At 41.4% G+C, this 19,903-nt stretch overlaps 1 protein-coding gene across 1 annotated transcript in view; it reads right to left on the reverse strand.

The window, feature by feature from the left end:
* Positions 1-19,903, reverse strand: part of rimbp2b (RIMS binding protein 2b) — a 122,405-nt gene that overhangs the window by 68,908 nt on the left and 33,594 nt on the right. The window contains exons 4-10 of the mRNA XM_060931274.1: positions 16,063-16,263; positions 14,909-14,928; positions 12,213-12,345; positions 10,306-10,385; positions 10,050-10,159; positions 7,897-7,967; positions 7,032-7,776 (exon numbers count right to left, since the gene is read on the reverse strand). Of these exons, the coding sequence (XP_060787257.1) occupies positions 7,032-7,776; positions 7,897-7,967; positions 10,050-10,159; positions 10,306-10,385; positions 12,213-12,345; positions 14,909-14,928; positions 16,063-16,263 (1,360 nt within the window). The remainder of the gene's footprint in view (positions 1-7,031; positions 7,777-7,896; positions 7,968-10,049; positions 10,160-10,305; positions 10,386-12,212; positions 12,346-14,908; positions 14,929-16,062; positions 16,264-19,903) is intronic.

Consider the following 19,903-nt stretch of genomic DNA (forward strand, 5'->3'; position numbering starts at 1 on the left):
TAAACAAACAAACAAACAAACAAATACATCAATAATCACACGACTATTATGATCTGAAAACTTAATCAATATGGATTTATATAACCACGAGTGCAAATTTCATCTGATCTGATACCACAGCGCTGTCGAATTCTCAATCCTGATTGGTCAGGTGATGATTAATTTTCAGTTCCTGCAGCTGTTCCAATACCGCCAGCTGCACGCTTTTAAATTAAGGTACACGTTCTAAAGCCTGGTACACACGGGCGATTTTCCGTCGCTTGGTCGTGCAACTTTTTGACGCAAGCCAAAAACTGCTTTGTGCGTGGATATTTGCGACAGGGATTTTTTGTTGCTTGCAACAGATTGCAGGTATCAAACAGGCTTCGTATTCTGCGAAAAAAAAAAAAATCGCCAGTCGCTGACTTGTTGCAGAGATTTCACCGCATGTGTCTCTTTGCGATAACAAAGCAATCACCTCCAAAGGCTAAGCCAATCCCCGCCCGTGAAGTGGTCACGTGATACTCTTGCGACGAGAAGTCGCCCGTGTGCACCGGGCTTAACACACTACCGTTTCTATAGTAACAGTCTGCACAGGGATTTGTTTACCTAAAACATATAATGTTTTCTGTAAAGGTGATGTAAATGTTATGCGTACATGTCAACCTTTGGTCAATCAAACCTGTATAACCAACCTCCAAAATCCGTGTTTCCCTTATAAAATCCGTATAAGATGAAAATTAAAATAATTTACCTAAAATTTGAATGATAATTAACAATGATATATCCCAGTTACTTTTTATTCAATATTAATAACAATAAACCTTCAGAATGAATACAAAGCTCCAATGTTTGACAAAAACACAAAGTGTTATCAGCGTAGTTACGAAGGAAATACTTCGTTGTTTGGAGACAGGTTTCACCGAGCGGCTATTATGCGCGAGACTTCATATTAGCCACAAAGTCAGAAAAATCTGTTCGTAAAATTACGTTATAATGACCAAATACAATGAAAAGTATTTTTCCAGTCTCGCCTGTGAAAGGTAATCCCATGTGATCTCGTTTGGACGGTAAACCTGTTGGTACAGTTAAACGCAGCACATGAATGAGGCATCTTTATTCTCGGCTACTGTCTAGACGCTATACCAGAGACGGTTGAAGAATCTCCACTTTGCCCCATCCAATATGGCGACGAGGATGACGTATGATTCTACGCAGAAGGCGGCGTCTATGTTTATATGTCTATGACTTCACGGTTGGCGGGATTCTTGCAATGCGGTGTGCGCATGATCAAAAGTGGAATGAAGTCTCGCTACCACAAGATAATGCGCGATTTCATAAGACTCTTTACTGGCTGTCTGTGGTGTACAGTACGTTTGTAAATGTTATGCGCTCTTTTATCATCGTGGGAATTGATTATAGCTCTAAATAAATATTGAAGTTTTTTTAAAGAATCCGTATAACTTTATTTATACGCCCATATACTACGTTTATTGAATCAAATCCGTATAAAATACGGACATTCCGTATAGGTTGACATGTATGGTTATGGGGCAACTTTTTGGGCAGTGTTGCTGGGCAATTACGCTTTGATACTTTCCCGTTGAGATTGGGCTGAACGAGTTTGATCGTTTTGGGCAACTCTTTATGATTAAGATCATCCAGTCAGAGTGCTAGCAGCGAAACACATGATCACCTTAGAGCTTCGGAAATTTTCAACAAAGATGGCGATGTTAGCTCTTAACGGCAGTGGAGCGAAGAAAACGAGAGACAACTTGTATCTTTTTATGCCGGTAAGTTGTTCTCTGTAAACCCAAAGTGGTGAATTTACAAACAGACATACAAATAGATGTGCTTAGGTTGGAATTAAGACATCAATTTTTTTCAGCGAAGTGTAAACTGCTGTTAGCTAACCACCGCTCCATAGAGACTGAATGGGATTTCGCTAGCTAGCGGTGGTTTTTGCTAACATAGTTAGCTGAAAGTTATCACTAGCTATGCAGAGGTGGACAAAGAACCCAACTTCATTATTTAAGTCAAAGTACAGATCCCGCTGGTTAAATGTTACTCCGATACAAGTGAAAGTTCTCCAGTCAAATTTTTACTTAAGTTAAAGTGCTTGCTTGAAAAAATACTTAAGTATTAAAAGTACATTTTCTGTCAACGCATTGTTGTCTTATTGCCATAACGCTTACAAAACCTAATGCCGTTACCAAAGACAGAAATGTGAATTCACAAAATGAACGCATGCTGTGCATCATGGTGGTTTAACGTTAAGCTAGCTAGTCAGTGAAACTCCACCTGACATGCTAGCAAACTCTTTTCAAACTCAAAATCATATTGGGTAGCTAACGCTACTAGAAAAGAAAGATTTCTACATTCTGTTTATTTGGCAACATTATGCTAAAGTTAACGTTATTCATGTTAGCGTAACTCTGTTTTTACATGCTAACTAACAGTGTCCAAGTTAACTAGCTATGTGTAAACGTTAGCCGTGGACAACGTTGTTGCAACTTGGTGGGCAAATCCATAGAAAGTCATTTGACTAACCCTACTGCATAGGTGCATTTGCAACATTATCGCTAGCTCTAAAAGCACAGACAACTTCACTGCAAGCTTTCTCTTGGAATAAAACGTTTATATCCCTCAATATGCTTCCACAGGTCGGACGGCGGGTTTTTGAACGCCGTGATGTGGTTCGTTTTCGGCAAACAAAGCAAACATTTAAAACGAAACGTATCTTTAATCCTTTCTGAAAACTGAAACGTGGGTTCATGGGCCATGAGTGCGTGCATTCTCCAGAAGAACCGCCTCCTTCCGTTCTGCCATCAACTGATCGTGTTAAATAACGCTGCTGAGAAATCACTGGACTTGATTTTATACAGTCTATAGACGTGACGTGACCCTAGTGATTACTGATCGGCTGTCTCAGTGTCACCTGCGAAAAACCAACACGTTTTAGAAAAGAAAACAAAAAACATCCACTTTCAAAGCCGCTCCATAGTAACGAGGAGCTTGATAGAAATGTAGTGGAGTGAAAAGTACAATATTTGTCTTTCAAATGTAGTGAAGTTAAAGTCAGAAGTTTCCAAAAAAAAAATACTCAAGTAAAGTACAGATACTCAAAAAGTGTACTTAAGTAAAGTACTCAAGTAAATGTACTTCGTTACTGTCCACTTCTGTAGCTATGTAGGATAATGTTAGCTCTCCTGCGTCAAGTTAAAAGTGATGGGCAGCTCATGATTTTTTTTTTTTTTGTGAGTTGTAATCGAGATTGTCTAACTTATCATCTGATCTAAAAGTGGCAAAAGTGACAGCTGCAAATGTTTCAGTGTCCATCTTTGCGGTGTCTGTCTTCCTGGTAATACGAGATTTGCTCTTATATGATTGTCTGTTGCCCTGGTTGCCCGTTGCTGGCAACATTGCCCAAAAAGTTGCCCCGTGTATCATCACCTTCAAGGTCCCATGGCATGAAATTTTCACTTTCTGAGGTTTTTTAACGTTAAAATGAGTTCCTCTGACCTTCTTAAGTCACCCCAGTGGCTAGAAATTTCATAATGTGTAAACCAAACTATGCCCAACATTTGAGAATGGCGCGTCAAAATGGCGCGTTGATAAACTCTTCCCTTTACTACGTCAGCAAGGGAGATGATCCCCACGCCCCCCCTCTGGATTCCCACCCACTGTATGGATTGCCCGCCCAGCTCAAAAGTTGCCACCAAACATGGAAATTGCGCTGTACATGGATGTGACAACACAGAAAGGAGTCTGTTTTTACTGCCGACGGGAGAGCCCCTGAAGACGCAGTGGCTTAATTTTATTTACTTCAATAATACGCCGTCGAATCTACCTAAGACGGTGTATGTTTGTCGGAAGCATTTTCCTGATGAATGTTTCCACAACTTGGGACAGTACAGGGCAGGTTTTGCACATCAACTGTCACTGAAGCCTGGGTCCGTACCAAGCATCCCTGCCGCATCAGCCACAAACACCGAACAAGTAAGTGTATAACTGTTAAGTCGTTTTGCCGTGTTTTAAAATCGGTGCCACGTTAGCCTTGCAATGGCTACATTAGCTGTGCAGCTAACCGCTTCCTGCAGTTAGCCAGGTACTCTGCGCTACAAAACCAAAAAGCATGCAGCATGCTCTGTTATAATAGCCAATCCAAACAGTTTTTACAAAGACACCCACATTCTTTTTTTTTAAGTCACTCGTTCATTTTATTTGTTTGTTTATTCAGTAAAAACCCAAACATTTGTTGAATTTATTTTATTTCCTCGCGTCGCACCTTAATGACGTCAGCGCGCGGTATTTTTCCCTTCGCGGTTTGTTCCTTCTCTCTCGCCATAGTAAGACGCCCACATCCGCTTGTTCTGACCCACTGGAGGTAGCGGCACAGTGCTGTTAGCCAATCAGAGGTAACACGTTTACATGTCATGAATATTAATGATAAGACCCTCCCCCACCCTCTACCCTTCGCTGAAATGGGGCTTTCTCCCAGGAGGCTATATCTACGTGCTGAGGGTTACTTTCGAGAAATATAACATCCGGAAACCTCCACGAGCCCGTTTAAAGCATCAACAAACCACCATGCCATGGGACTTTCAGACTTTAAGCTGTAACAGTAACCACTCTTCATTATTGATTGTTTTCCAATAACAGCACGCCGTGGCATGTTTTATGCCGTATGTATTGTTTGTGTCCTGTTTTGATTTGTAACTTGTATCATGTGATTTATCCCTTCCTGTCTCTGTGTTTCAGAGCGAAGTCTTGCCGATGTCAATACGCAATTCTGAGTGTTTCCATGTTCCCCGCTTTTAATATTTTTGATCTGACTTCTCGGTTTTGAAGAGTTCTGTCTCTACGTTTTCCGATAATGATTCTATAGCTATAACTTCCTGCCTGCCTGTGATGTCACTTATTCCTTGGACAGTGATGATTATTATGTGTGTAATATCAACAGCAGGTTTATTTTACACTCTTGCACATGATAGAACACTTCTGGACACAAGAGGCTGAACTGCGCTTTTTTTTTTTGGTCTTTCTGGAAAAATAGAATTTCAAAGTTATTTCTATTTGCTTCGTGATATTCAATTCTTATCATCTAGAGTAAAAATGTCACATATGATACTGGTTCTCATGCTTGTGTTGTGCACCATAAAAGAAACGGTATCTCAGATGGACAGAACTGTTTGCATGGAGACAGCAGTCAAAGACAGCTCTCTGAAAACTTCAGGCGTGATGCAATACGGTGTACACAAAATGAAGACGGCGTTTATAGCAGCGCATTCATGATGCAAGAGCACTTCAAACGAAAGCAGCTAACAGTTCCTGCTTGGTGAGTGGAATAAACTGACCGGTCGAAGTTAGTCTTATGGATGTTCGTGTAGATGCACATGAGATCTCAACATGCTTCACGTTTCGGAAACAGCGCCTGGATGGCTGAGGTGAACCCACACTCGCCGGCCACTTTAATTAGTGAACAGCAGCACGATGCATCAAATCACGCAGATACAAATCAAGAGCTTCAGCTAATTAATGTTCACTCGCATCAAACATCAGAATGGGAAAAATTGTGATCTCAAAGTGAAGTGTGACTTCCTTTTTTTCCACTGTGGCATGGGTGTTGGTTTGAGCCAGATGGACTGGTTTTTTTTTTTTTTAGTGTTTCAGAAACTGCTGATCTCCTGGGGTTTTCACCAGGGCTTTGAACTGGTTCAAGGAACAAAAACGAAAACCGGGAACTTTTTCTATTTCACATGGAACAGAAACGAAACCAGAAACTTTATTATTTTTTATGTTCCGGAACAGAAACGCTTATTAAAAATAATGGTAACCGGTTAATACCGGTTTTTATTTCGTTCCTCAAAGTTTCCGTAGCCTACAAATAAAAAAGTCATTCTTCTCCTGCGCAAGTTTCTATGACCCGCTGGGGTTCACTTCCTGTGTGACGTTTACTAGACATTCGCTGACTGAATGTAGAGAGCGGGAGGGTGGACTACTATCACGTCTCCACATCTTAAATAAGAGGTAAATATTGCAGTCTATCATTGTTCAAAAACGTCAATTTCAAACACGATATCAATATATTTGTCCACGTTAATGAGAGGCTCGCGAACATTAAATGACGTTAACCTCTGTTAGCCTATCAATGCATAGGGCCTGACTAGCCTTTGGTAACACACTAAACGAATTATCTTTCATTTTTGGCACTTTTTCTGTTTGTGTAGATGGGAAGACATACTGAGAATCCAAATCGCCAACATTTGAAATAATAATTGTTTTGAATTATTTCTTGTCTTATTTAATGAAGGCTGTAATAGAATTAGCCTACATTTGGCTTAAGCTGGATGAGACAGAGACATAATTTTATAGCCATTTGTTAAACAGCTGACAAGGAACGTAATTAACCGTTCCGGGAACGAAATTTTTTTGTTCTAACCGGTTCGGGAACGTCTATTTAATGGTGGAACCCAAAACCGGAAACGTTAAAATTCCGTTTCTGTTCGGAACGAACCAACAGGAAAAAAAATCTGGTTCAAAGCCAGTTTTTCACACACAAACAACAATCTCTAGAGTTTACACAGAATGGTGCGAAAAACAAAAAACAAACACCGAGCGAGCGAGCGAGAGTTCTGTGGGTGGAAACAAATGTCTTGTTGATAAAAGAGTGCAGAGGAAAACGGCTAGATTGGTTCAAGGTTTTTGGCCAGGAAGGATGGAGCAACTCGTATAATCACTCTTTACAACAGTGGTGAGCAGAAAAACATCTCGGCACGCAACAGCAGAAAGAACAACACATTGGGTTCCAGTCCTGCAGCCAAGAACTTGATCTTAGAATCAAGAACAAGTTCCTCTTAAAGTGGCCGGTGAGTGTATAAATACAGAACTGTATCTTCTATTAGTTCATATCACTTTAAATGGCTATTAATAGATGACTGATTGGACTTTCATTTCATTTCGCATACCAAGCGTTCAACGGTTTCAAGGGCGGAGCCTCACATCATTCGAATATCCACTTTCGGTTCCTGAAGAGAAGATGGAGGACTTACCAGCAGGCTGAGTGCAGAACTCCACCGTGATCTCCATCTTCTCTCTCTCCTCTAAAGACAAGTGCCAGGGCATCTGATGTGGTCTTGCCACCACGCGCACCTTGTACACAGTCATTGGTTTGAGGTTATAGAAGCGGTACTTGTACCCTCCCGGTTTGACCATGTCGTACTCAGCTCCATCGAGGAAGATGGCGTGGCTGTAGTTGCTGTCGCTGGGCATCCAGGAGAGCTCAGCTGAGTTCTGAGCCACCTTGTCGACACGGATCTGGCACGGCGCCACCGTTACATCCTTCCCAACCATCAGTGTGCAGCGCAGTGGGTCCGAGACGCCACGGTCCGTCACGCTCTGCACCGAAATACGGTGGGCGCGTGATGCCAGGTTCAGCTTCTCCACTAGAAACTTGGTGCGAGCACTGCATGGCACGCTGGCACGCACTTCTTGGTCCACCAGGATGTTGTAGCCGCTGACGGCTCCCCAGCCGGGTGGCACCAGAGGAGAATCCCAGCTCACGATCACGCTCTTCGCAAGCTGTTTGATGAGCGACAGGCGCCGTGGGTAAGGCACTACGTCTTCTCCGACTTCATCCACGCTCACATCCAGCATGGCCGTGCCCGAGCTCGTGCCACACGATGCCAGGGTCTCGTTGGCCGAGCCAGAACCCATGACGCCCAGCTCGATGCCGATTCCCATGCTGCTAACGCCGCTGCTGCTGCTCGTCCCCGTGCCCGTGCAGGAGCTCAGGGCCTCCAGTTTCTCAGAGAGCAGTGTACTGAGCGTGCTCACTGCGCTGCTCGGGACTGATGCTGGGTTGCTGCTGTGGTTGAAGGTGAAGTTGAGGTAGGACGGTTCTTTTGACGACGAGGCAAAGTCGCTGTCATGGACGAAGTCTACAAAGTTGGAAGGAACAAGACCCTGCTGGCCATCCAGCAGCTCCCCTGACAAAAGTAGATATAATAATGTTATAAATATATAATAAAACTAATTATTATACATACAGGACACTTTTTCGATGGAATAAAAACATGTGTTCCATTCCCTTCTAGCAGGTTTCACTCGTTTGTTCTGACAGCATGCAATATTGTTAGCATATCGCTTATCCTACGCATGTTACGTCACTCTACCCAATGGAGAATGAGCGTTGAATATGGTTTACGACATCGCACATCAGACCTGATGCAAATATTCAGTGAGAGTTTTCTGCTGCGCATGCGCAGAACCATTTCTTTGTCCATCGGGAAAGAGAAAGACGTGCTGAACACCCAAAACTTCATTAGATAGTCTTCATGCATATTTACAAGAGAAAAACATACCAACGGACATCGAAAAACTGGAAGAGAGACGTATCGGAGGTGTAAAACTTCCACGCTAGCGAGCGACTGTGACAATTTGTAAACAAACATGGCCGCCAAGTTTGCTTCACTAAAAATGGAAGATTTTGAGAGAATTTTGGCTGCCAGGTCGCTCTGTTGTGTATAGCTGTCGATGTTGATTTTAAAAGTATGTAAATTACAGAGGGAAACGAATACTTAAATCTGAGTGAAAAATACTGTAGTGAGCGGACATGGAAGAAGAGTCTGGAGACAGAAATCTTAGTTTCTTGGTCATTAGCCTGTAGCTCTCGATACCACTGGCTTGACTGCTTTATTAGCATTCGCTAACCCTACTGATGAATGCTACACCGGCTGGAAGGTGACTTCACTGCCGGTTCGCAACTAAGATAGTGTTGGCTTTCGAGAATGCTGATATGAAGTGTGTGTGTATATATAATAATAATAATAATAACAACATGGGATGGCTTTTTTCATGGTATATCAGATATATTCCATTCAGCTCCTCATTTTCGACTCGTTCAGTATCATGCTAGCTGAATGGAATATATCTGATATACAATGAAAATAAGCCAGCCAATATTATTTAAATATATTTCTGCTTGAATGTTTTGGACGAGATTTATCCAGCGCAGGTTGTGTTCATGTTCCGGAACATGGTCAAGGTAGGTCTAGACGTATCGACGCAGAATTTTAAATTAATTATTAGTGCTGTCAAAAATGTCGCGTTATTAACGCGTTAACTTGACTCAATTTTAACGGCGATAATTTTTTTATCGCGAGATTAACGCTCTGTGACATGATGTAGGTTTTTCATAAGCTTTTGAAACTGCCAGGAACTTGGAACAGAGACTTTGCTTAGAAAAAACGATAGCAGCTAGACTGTAATGCCACGCCCCGCACAGCCAGAGTCCTCTGCCCTCCCCCGAAGAGCCACGGTGCTCGGATTAGGTTTCGTTTTCCCATCGGCGGCTCCAGCCCGACTTTGCAGTGGCTGTGACAAGACGTGTTATGCTCTGCAATAATAATAATAATAATAAAAAAAACCATTGGTACAACCAGTGTTCGAACTATGCCGATATTTTCGGGGGGTCCTTTTTTTCCCTTGGGGGGGTGCTTGCACTTGTCTCAGAGCGCGGATCTCCATCGCGCGCTCACTTCGGATATGCAAACGCTTCCCGTTACACACGATTGCTATGTCAATAAACATCATTTTGCCAATATTTTAGAGACCCCCCAACATTTCCCAAATCATGTTTTCAAGGGATCTCATGTCTGTTTCAGGGGATCTCGGATCCCCCGAGTACCCCCGTAGTTCGAACGGTGAGCAAGCCCATTCACTTTTTTATGCTGATAAGAGAATTACAATGGTTTTTCATGTGACAAAAATGTACGATTAAATTGCGATTAATCGCGAGTTAACTATGACCGTCGCGACATTAATCGCGATTAAATATTTTAATCGCTTGACAGCACTATTAATTATACATGCTTATTTTGTTACTCATCACACATCTAACATAAACTTAAGTCGGTATAAAAAGTAGCAAAAAATCTGACATTGTTTGGTTTCATCCTCCGTCACTCATCTGTCAGAAGTCATATTGTATAAAATATGATGTTTAACAGCCAAATATGTCGCCTTGCAAAAAAGCTGTTCTAGTCTTTCTTTGAGTCTCACACACACACCTTCATAGAAGCCGTCTTCATCCATGGTCCCGTAAACGTAAAGGTACTTCCCGGCCACCAGGGGGAGCTCAGCTTCCGGATGCTCATTCGGGCCATCGTATGGATTATAACTGAAGGCGACAAAAATGATTCATTAGATGTTAAATTGACAAGAATTTTTGCTTCCACAAGCTTTTGGGCATCACATCTTCTCTCACATTCTCCAGGAAGCACTGAACCTCATCAGTGGTGGTGTTGGAGCTGACAGAGTACTCACTTGTAGCGGGCGACGCACAGCCGGACCTTTCCCGTGTACCTGGGCTTGGCACGAGGAGACAGATTCAGCTCTCTCTCCATCTGTAAATGGAAGGGGGACTTGAAATTAATTCTGTTTAAACCTGTTTCTAGACATTCGTCTCCAAACTGCAGTGCGATTTATATGTTAAGAGGCGGATTATGAAACTTTTTTTTTTTTCAGTATTCCACGTTGGCAGTCATGAATAATGCAGTATGAAGTGTGCAGTGTGCAGTATGGATGGTGTGTGAGGAGGCCAAGAACTCCAGCAGGACTCACTCTGAACAGACAGATTGGACAATTCACACCCTCAGCTCTTATTCTACACACACACACATAGAGACACACACACTGGGCTCACACTGCGGCTGTGATCGTTATCAGTGGGCTGTTTTCAATCCGTGACCTCAATGCACTCCAGCCATTAAAGCCGCAATAACAAACTGTTATTTACATTAAAACTCAGCCACGGCGACCACACTGAGATCAAAACACCGTTGTCAGGTCTCATTATCATAACCTAGAATGACAAGTGGGATGTATGCGGAACTGTTGGTAAAAAACCTACAACAACAACAACAAAAGCACCATCTTGTCAATCAAATTCTAGAAAATCAAACTGTGCATCAAATCAAACAGTTCAAAACAAGATCGGCTGTGAGCTACTGCTCACTTGCGTATCCCCCCGCTCTCGCTTATATCGGAATGCAAGCAATCGAAGGAATAGGACACTTATTATGAATGTTGACTTCAACAAAGGCGGCACGGTGGTGGTGTAGTGGTTAGCGCTGTCGCCTCACAGCAAGAAGGTCTGGGTTCGAGCCCCGTGGCCGGCGAGGGCCTTTCTGTGCGGAGTTTGCATGTTCTCCCCGTGTCCGCGTGGGTTTCCTCCGGGTGCTCCGGTTTCCCCCACAGTCCAAAGACATGCAGGTTAGGTTAACTGGTGACTCTAAATTGACCGTAGGTGTGAATGTGAGTGTGAATGGTTGTCTGTGTCTATGTGTCAGCCCTGTGATGACCTGGCGACTTGTCCAGGGTGTACCCCGCCTTTCACCCGTAGTCAGCTGGGATAGGCTCCAGCTTGCCTGCGACCCTGTAGAACAGGATAAAGCGGCTAGAGATAATGAGATGAGATGAGATTTTGCTTCTTGAAATAGCGTCAAAATCCACCCGATATGTTTTGTAAATACATTCAGTGGGTAAACAGGAAGTCGATATGCGACAGACCTGAAAATGGTATACACGGTATAGACCCCCAAGCTGAAGCTCGGTACCAAATATCAAGCAGTTGTGATTTGTAGTTGCTGAGAAAAGTGTTCGGAAAATTTTGTAAATCCACGCTATATTTTCCGTAAATACCGTACATTCAGTCGGTAAACAGGAAGTTGATGTGTGACAGACTTGAAAATGGTATACACGGTATAGAACCCCAAGCTGAAGTTTGATACCAAGTACCAATGATTTGTGGTTGCTGAGAAAAAGGGTGTTTCGGACGGACAGAGACACGGACGGACGGACAGAGGTAACACAGTATACCCTCCCTCCCTCCCTCCTTCCTTCGGAGCAGGGGTATAAAAAATTGAAATGAAATGACTGAAACGAATGTCTTTCAATTGGATGGAAATTTCATTCCAAATGGCGTCAGAGAGTTGACTCTGATCTGATTTAGGTTTACACGTACATTCTGAAGATTTATTACACTGCTTGTAAATGTAGCAAAGTCTAATCATTATAATAATAATAATAATAATAATGTGATTAGCCCAATCCGGCTGGTCTGTCCTGTTTGTGCAATTCGAGTCCGAGTGTCTGATGACTGTCTGATGGATCGGATTATTGACTGGCACATTGACAGACTGACTCACAGCAGCAGTGAAGATCGGTCGGACCTCGGAGAGACAGGTTCGCCGAGGGCTGGAGGGCGTGCTCCGGGACAGGAAACTGGGCTTGACAGACAGCAGCTCCGCCTTCTCTCCTTCGGTCATCTGCAGAGGTCGAATGAACTCCGAGATCACGGACTTGCTCAAGGAGCCTTCGCTGCCTACATGACACACGACAAACGATATCAAACATGTCCCTGTGACATAGAAACGGTCAGGAGTGCTGCGAAGTAGTGTCACTGATACCAACCTGAAGCTGATTACCGTACATGCAGTACTGTACAAAAGTCTTCGGCACATGTAAAGAAATGCTGTCGACCAAAAATGGCTTAAAAATAATGAAATGAAACGTTTCAACATTAAAAAAATACCATAAGCAGTAAGCGATAATAAATGAAACAAAGTCAATATTTGGTGTGAGACGACCCTTTGCTTTAAAAAAAAAAGTCTGAGGTCCAATGAGTTCAGTTTTATGCGGAAATGAGCTGTAGGTTTTACTGAGCATCTTACAGAACCAGCCACGGTTCTTCTGGACACTTTCACTGTTACACTTGCTTCGGAATTTTGCACCAAAGCCCAGTAGCCTTCATTATGGTTTCTTTTTTAATCTGAAAAGTGCTCTCTTTAATAGTTATCCCACAAAATCACGTCGTACATGAGCTGATCGCTATAATCCATGTACGACAAGATTGACTGGAATAACTGTTTTATTCTCTCCACATTCACTGGATTTTGAGAAACGGAGCATTTTTATTTTTATTTTTTGCAAATTCGATCAATAAAAACTTTATCCAAAACGTCCGACAAAATCATTTCCGCTTAGAATGTAAACAAACCGGCGAAATGACAGGAACAACTTGTGAAAAATGCGATAATAATAATACTTGAAAAAAAAAAAAAGACACATTCCTCCCATCAAATACTTTCATTCCATATTTTATTGCTTTTTTTTTGTATTTTTGGGGTTTTGTTTTTTCTCGAGTAGAGTTTTTATTTCGTCCTCGGTTGTTTTAGCAACACGCTCCGCCGTTTTGTTTTTCTCTCCTCGTGGTACGGTATATGAGCTGATATCCTAGTAGTAGACTAGCCAATCAGAGTGCACGATTGCTCATATCCAGTGAATGTGGATAGAATAAATATGGAATATGCTGCTGAGATACAAAATTTTTTTTTTCTGTAACATTTAATTTTGTGCTCGAAAAAATACAAACGTTTGGAACTCTAAAATGCTTTTGCGATGTTTTGACTCGATAATGTAGAAGTCATAAAATAGAAATCTATCACAAAGTTTGTATGGAAACAAAAATAGGGGGCCGAAGACTTTTGCGCAGTACTGTATATGTTCCTGTTATCATGTACATTGTTGTTCCATTCACCAACCTCTCTTTTCACGCAGTTAACAAAGAAACTACAAAGTGGAACGCTTCTCTTCGAAATAAAAATGCTAAATAAACATCTCCTCGCCGAATACACACTTTTTAAATCCGGTTATGGGGCGCGTCCACCATGCAAGAGCGTCCACCTAATCAGGGTGCAGCTACAGATACTTAATCAACACCTTCTGACCAATCAAACTCGTTCAACAGCGCTGTAGTGTAGCATAAATCACTTGAGCAGGTGCTTGGACACTCGAGAGCAGAAAAAAAAAAAAAAACACCCGCAAGTACAGTAATTGTATTACCGGTACATGCCCTTCTCTTCCGCCAATATCCACTGTCTATTCACAGCACCATCCATCCATCTTCACAACTAATCATCCATACATCTGATCCATCTCCAGCTAAAGGTCAGCCGGGAGCGTCACACATGCTCCCAGCACACACAGGAACATAATAAGCACAGGATTCTGACATGGGAGAGCGGGTATTCTCTGATCGATGGCTTCATTACTGGCAGATAGACTCACAGTGCTGCACACCTTCTGCCATGTGTGTCCTCGTGTCTCCGAGTCCCTGAACAGACAAACTTCAACACGATCTTCTGGTTATTTATTTCAATTGGGACACATTTTCGTAGACAATGTTTCTGACAGAGCACACACCAGTTTCCTGTACTAGCATCATCGATACTAAGTAAGCATACCTACCTATGGCATCAAACACTGATTCGTAATTTGCCAATAAATGTGAAGAAAATGTTGATATTCCCAACAGCTACGTCTTGGTTTTATTGTTTCTGTACCTTTACATTTTCTACTGTATCGATACAAAGCATTAACATCAGTCATTAGTTTTTTCTTCGCTATTTATTTCAGTTACTTACTTGTTTCTTAGCAACAGTCGCTACCGTCTTGTCATTTTAACCACACGAACCATGTCATGTGTCCACCTTGACGTGTTCACCAATTTTATCTGTACGCGCCACAATATTAACAAAAATAGTGTGACGTCTATAAACTGTACGCCAAATTCATAGATATTTATTCTACTTATCTACAAATGATGATTTCTATAAACGTCTATTTAGAGGACTTTCACCAGCGTCACAGATTTTTGTTTTTCCGCCATATTGCTGGGCAAACAAAGAAACAGCCACGACAGCTAATAATGAAAACTGAGACGACTGTACAATCTCAGTACAATCTCTCTGAAACGATTAAAAATTTATTTTATACCAGTGGATTGCGTTACATCCAAAAGCTGAAATATGCAGGCATCACAGATCCATATAATTTACCCACATATGTATTTATTTATTCTGCCCACTGCCCGCACACGCTCTCTCTCTCTCTCTCTCTCTCTCTCTCACACACACACACGTGTGGGTTTAATGCAGGTTTAATGGGTTTAATGCAGAGGATTGTGACAAAAATAAAGGCTTCTTCTTCTTAATTCACCCACAAATGTATTTCTTCCACTTGAAAAGTTTTCAGCAAACCACCTACCGGATTTGGGACACTACGACATCTTAAACTATTTAGTATTTGGGATTTCTAAGTACACCGGAGATGCTAAAGGCTTACAATAGTACAAATGCCGACTGATATTTCGAGGCAGATTTTGTGCCAGAACGTTATGGGAAATTCCCGATAAAGAAAAATACCTTATTATGACAAAGGTAAGCTAAAACGCAGACTTCTAACAGTAATAAACAAGCCAGGGCCTAGAGCTAGCATATTTTATGGTGTTTAGTCTCGTCTACATTATCAGTACATAACAAACATGCTGCTAATCAAGCCAAGCATTAGGTTTCATAAAATATATCGCATCCAAACCAAAGCCCACATCCAGATCTACCTTTTAACATTGCACAGAGCTTTCACACTCACCTGATATAAAATGCTTTCCACACACTGGAATGTTTTTCTTCCTGTTTAACTGCAGCTCGCCATTTTTCTCGCCTTTCTGGGTTCGCCGGAAAGTGGTGAAAAGATGTGGCTTATCTCCATGTCTGTTATTACATCCAAAAGCACTACAGGTCTCACTACAGGCATTTTTCTTTAAGATGTAACTTCTACAAGTTGATGTATAGATGTTTACTGAATTGGGTTTACAATCACTCATGTACACTTGTGCAGGTCGCTGGTAAACACAAAGGTCGCCAGGCAACATGGCTGCGTAAACAAATCTGCAGTTGCAATGACGTCATGTGAAAGTCCTCTATAGAATACACATGCTTCTATTTATAGGAAACAACACTTAAAATTTGCATTGAGGTAAATGTCCTCATAATGATAGGACAGTGTCAAAGGTCCTCACAATCACCTGGTCCTCACAAAAATAAGCAAACAAAAATCCATATTTTATTTGAAAACCAAAGCAAACCAAATGATTTCCTTTGGGTTCTGATTACGTTTAGGTTGAAATGTTTGTACATCATTGTGCCTTGCACATTGTGTGTGTATGTGTGTGTGTTGCACACCCTTGCCCAGGCCATTGAGGAGCGAGCAAAGCGAAGGTGTTTTGCTGGGCGAGTCAGGCGAGTCTCCTCCCGTCAGCTGTCCAGAGCCGAGCAGGTCCAGCTTCCCAGCCTGCAGCCTGAAACGTTCCAACTCCTTCGACAGCATGTTAAACTGCTCGCTCTGAGTCCGACATCGCTCCTCCAACTCCCTGACCTTCGCCTGAGCGAAAAAATGGAGGGAAGAAATAGAACAAGGGGCAGATAAGGAGAATGAGTGATAAAGAGACAGTGAGACAAATAAGGCGGAAAAGGGAGTGATGGAGACAGAAAAAGAGAAGTAAAATTTACATCACTAAACTATACATAACTGACAAAGAGTTCCTTTAAAAAAGGAAAAGTTAAAGGTGATCTCTGACTTGTCGGAATTCCCAGTCGGAAACTTCGGGACACCTGACATCACAGTTCAAAGGTCCGGGCACGCAGAACCTTTCGCTTTACTAGCGGGACACTTTTCACTTGTGCTGCTTTTCTTTTATCGGCTAATTTCTCGTTTCAATGATGGCGATACATTTAGCGTGTATTTAATTAGATTTGTCCGACATTCTATTAATTCCGTTAATTACATTATGCTCTGTGTGTGATGGCGCGTCAACTGTTTGATTCACATTTCACAGCTGAGCTGTTTGTTCTTATTTCAGTACTTATTCAGATTCGGGACTTAGGGTTAGGCTGGAAGATCTTATTAATGTTCAAAAACAAAACAAAACAAAAACATTTCAAACATCCACAAAAGCTGGGTGAAAGAAATGAGACAGAATTAGCCTCAAGTCTAGAAAATATGACTCTGGTGTTAAATCTGTCCTAAGACTAAGACTGTAGAGTAGAAACGCTAATATAAATGCAATTTTAGCTCAAAATTGACTGGAAACTTCTGCTGTAATGAGAGATTTTGGTACCTGGATGATGGGCAGAATTAGCGATACACCACTATTTTACTGGTACATTATGTATGCTAGCACTGGCACACAAATTATTGTATTGAACCTGATGGTATTACGAGGTGGACAGCTTAGTTTCCACAGTACAAATGTAAGATTGCTCAGGGCATCCATAGCCATGGTTTTTATGTCTAAAAGAACCACAGGAACACGGTTAGTTCCGACGTCAGGAGTCCAAAAGTAACATACACATATATATATATATATAAAATACACAACCCCGATTCCAAAAAAGTTGGGACAAAGTACAAATTGTAAATAAAAACGGAATGCAATGATGTGGAAGTTTCAAAATTCCATATTTTAATCAGAATAGAAAATAGATGACATATCAAATGTTTAAACTGAGAAAATGTATCATTTAAAGAGAAAAATTAGGTGATTTTAAATTTCATGACAACAACACATCTCAAAAACGTTGGGACAAGGCCATGTTTCCCACTGTGAGACATCCCCTTTTCTCTTTACAACAGTCTGTAAATGTCTGGGGACTGAGGAGACAAGTTGCATGTTTCTGTGTGGAGTTTGCATGTTCTCCACGTGTCTGCTCCAGTTTCCCCCACAGTCCAAAGACATGCAGGTTAGGCTAATTGGTGGCTCTAAATTGACCGTAGGTGTGAATGTGAGTGCTAACGGTTGGTTGTCTCTGTGTCAGCAGTGCGATAACCTGGCGACAGTCAGCTGGGATAGGCTCCAGCTTGTCTGCGACCCTGTAGAACAGGATAAGCGGCTACAGATAATGGATGGATGGCTCGTGTTGAGTGGTATATCAGATATATTCCATGCACTGTAGATGATGATATGTTCAAACTCTTTGCGATTTTACACTGTCGAACTCCTTTCTGATATTGCTCCACCATTTGTCGGCGCAGAATTAGGGGGATTGGTGATCCTCTTCCCATCTTTACTTCTGAGAGCCGCTGCCACTCCAAGATGCTCTTTTTATACCCAGTCTTGTTAATGACCTATTGCCAATTGACCTAATGAGTTGCAATTTGGTCCTCCAGCTGTTCCTTTTTTGTACCTTTAACTTTTCCAGCCTTATTGTCCCTGTCCCAACTTTGAGATGTGTTGCTGTCATGAAATTTCAAATGAGCCAATATTTGGCATGAAATTTCAAAATGTCTCACTTTCGACATGTGATATGTTGTCTATGTTCTATTGTGAATACAATATCAGTTTTTGAGATTTGTAAATTATTGCATTCCGTTTTTATTTACAATTTGTACTTTGTCCCAACTTTTTTGGAACCGGGGTTGTATATATATATGGAACTCAACATTACTTAACAGGTATTCCATGAAATTGAGTCATACATGAGCTGACAGCTATAAACCATGTACGACAAGATTGAGTGGAATAACTGTTTTATTCTAACCACATTCACTGGATTTTGAGAACTTGAGCATTTTTATTTTTAGCAAATTTGACAAATAAAACCTTTACACAAAATGTCCGACCGAATAATTTCCACTTAGAATGTAAACAAACTGGTGAAATGACAAGAGCAACTTGTGAAACATGCTCTAATAATAATTCTTGAAAAAAAAAGATACCTTCTTACCATCAAATAATTTCATTCCATATTTTGTTGCTTTTAAAAAAAAAAAAAAAAAAAAACTTTTTGGGGTTTTGTTCTCGAGTCGAGTTTTTATTTCATCCTCGGTTGGTTCAGCAAAATGCTTCGCCGTTTTGTTTTTCACGGTATATGAACTGATATCCGAGTAGTAGAGTAACCAATCAGAGCACGCGACTGCTCATATCCAGTAAATGTGGATAGAATAATTCCTAATACAAATAACAAATAGTGTTTGTTTGTTTTTTTGACAAAGATGCACTTTTTCTCCATTTATAGTTACATTTAATGTCGCGGAACGTCCACGAAGCAAGTTAGCTCCTGTAATCTCTTTTACAGCAGCTCTAAACAGTCATTCCTTCACCAGGTTATTTTCTCAAATGCAGCTTGAAGAGTGAAAAGACTTTCCTGTGGTGGAAAACGTACAGACTGACGACAAAAAAAAAAAAAAACAAGATGATGTTCGCTTTGATAAATTACAGCAGCTGTGATTTGGAACCACTGTCAGAGCTGCTGTTACAGAATATTCATCAAAACCTTCTGACCAATCAGAATGAAGAATTTACCAGCACTGTGATGTAACTGTATGTGGTTTGTAAAGTATAAGAGCCTTCAAACATGCCCTAATCATCACATTTACAGCTACGGCATGCGGCATGAGTGATGTATGAACAGAGAACATCAGTGTAAAATCAACCGACGGGAAAACTGGAAGCTGTGTCTCAAATCACATACTATAACGTAATTCTTTGTTAAGTAACCAGTAACAAGCTAATTTTCTTTGTACCTGTGGAAGGAACATGTGGTACTGATGACATACCAATTTTGTCCTTCACTGGTGGTTCTGTGGTGCATGATGTAACATATTAGTATATAAATAATCCTGGTATAATCTGCATAAGGAAAAACATCTCGATGAGTAAGTATATGATTCAAGACGCAGCTATGAAATTAGACGAGTGTGTGGTCAGCATTTGATCCCAACACGATTCTCTGAACGAGATCGGAGTCTCATTGGGGGCGTTCTAGTGTTTTCGGTATTGCTAACAAGCCGAGCACGACAAGCCAAAGGGGCCATGCGACAGCTGCAAATGAGCAGAGGGCCAAGGTAGTGACTTTTGAACACTTTCCTCTCAGGTTATCTCAGTAACAAGTCGGCTAGAAACTGCTCCCTGAGTAGGTAACCTACTATTATTGAGCATTTGGCTTCTTGTTACACTTTTGCTTTCAATCATCATTTTCGACCTTTGACGTTGAGTTTCCCAAAAGCATCGCAGGACAACGAT

Source organism: Neoarius graeffei, chromosome 10 (assembly GCF_027579695.1).
Source record: "Neoarius graeffei isolate fNeoGra1 chromosome 10, fNeoGra1.pri, whole genome shotgun sequence".
NCBI lineage: Eukaryota > Metazoa > Chordata > Actinopteri > Siluriformes > Ariidae > Neoarius > Neoarius graeffei.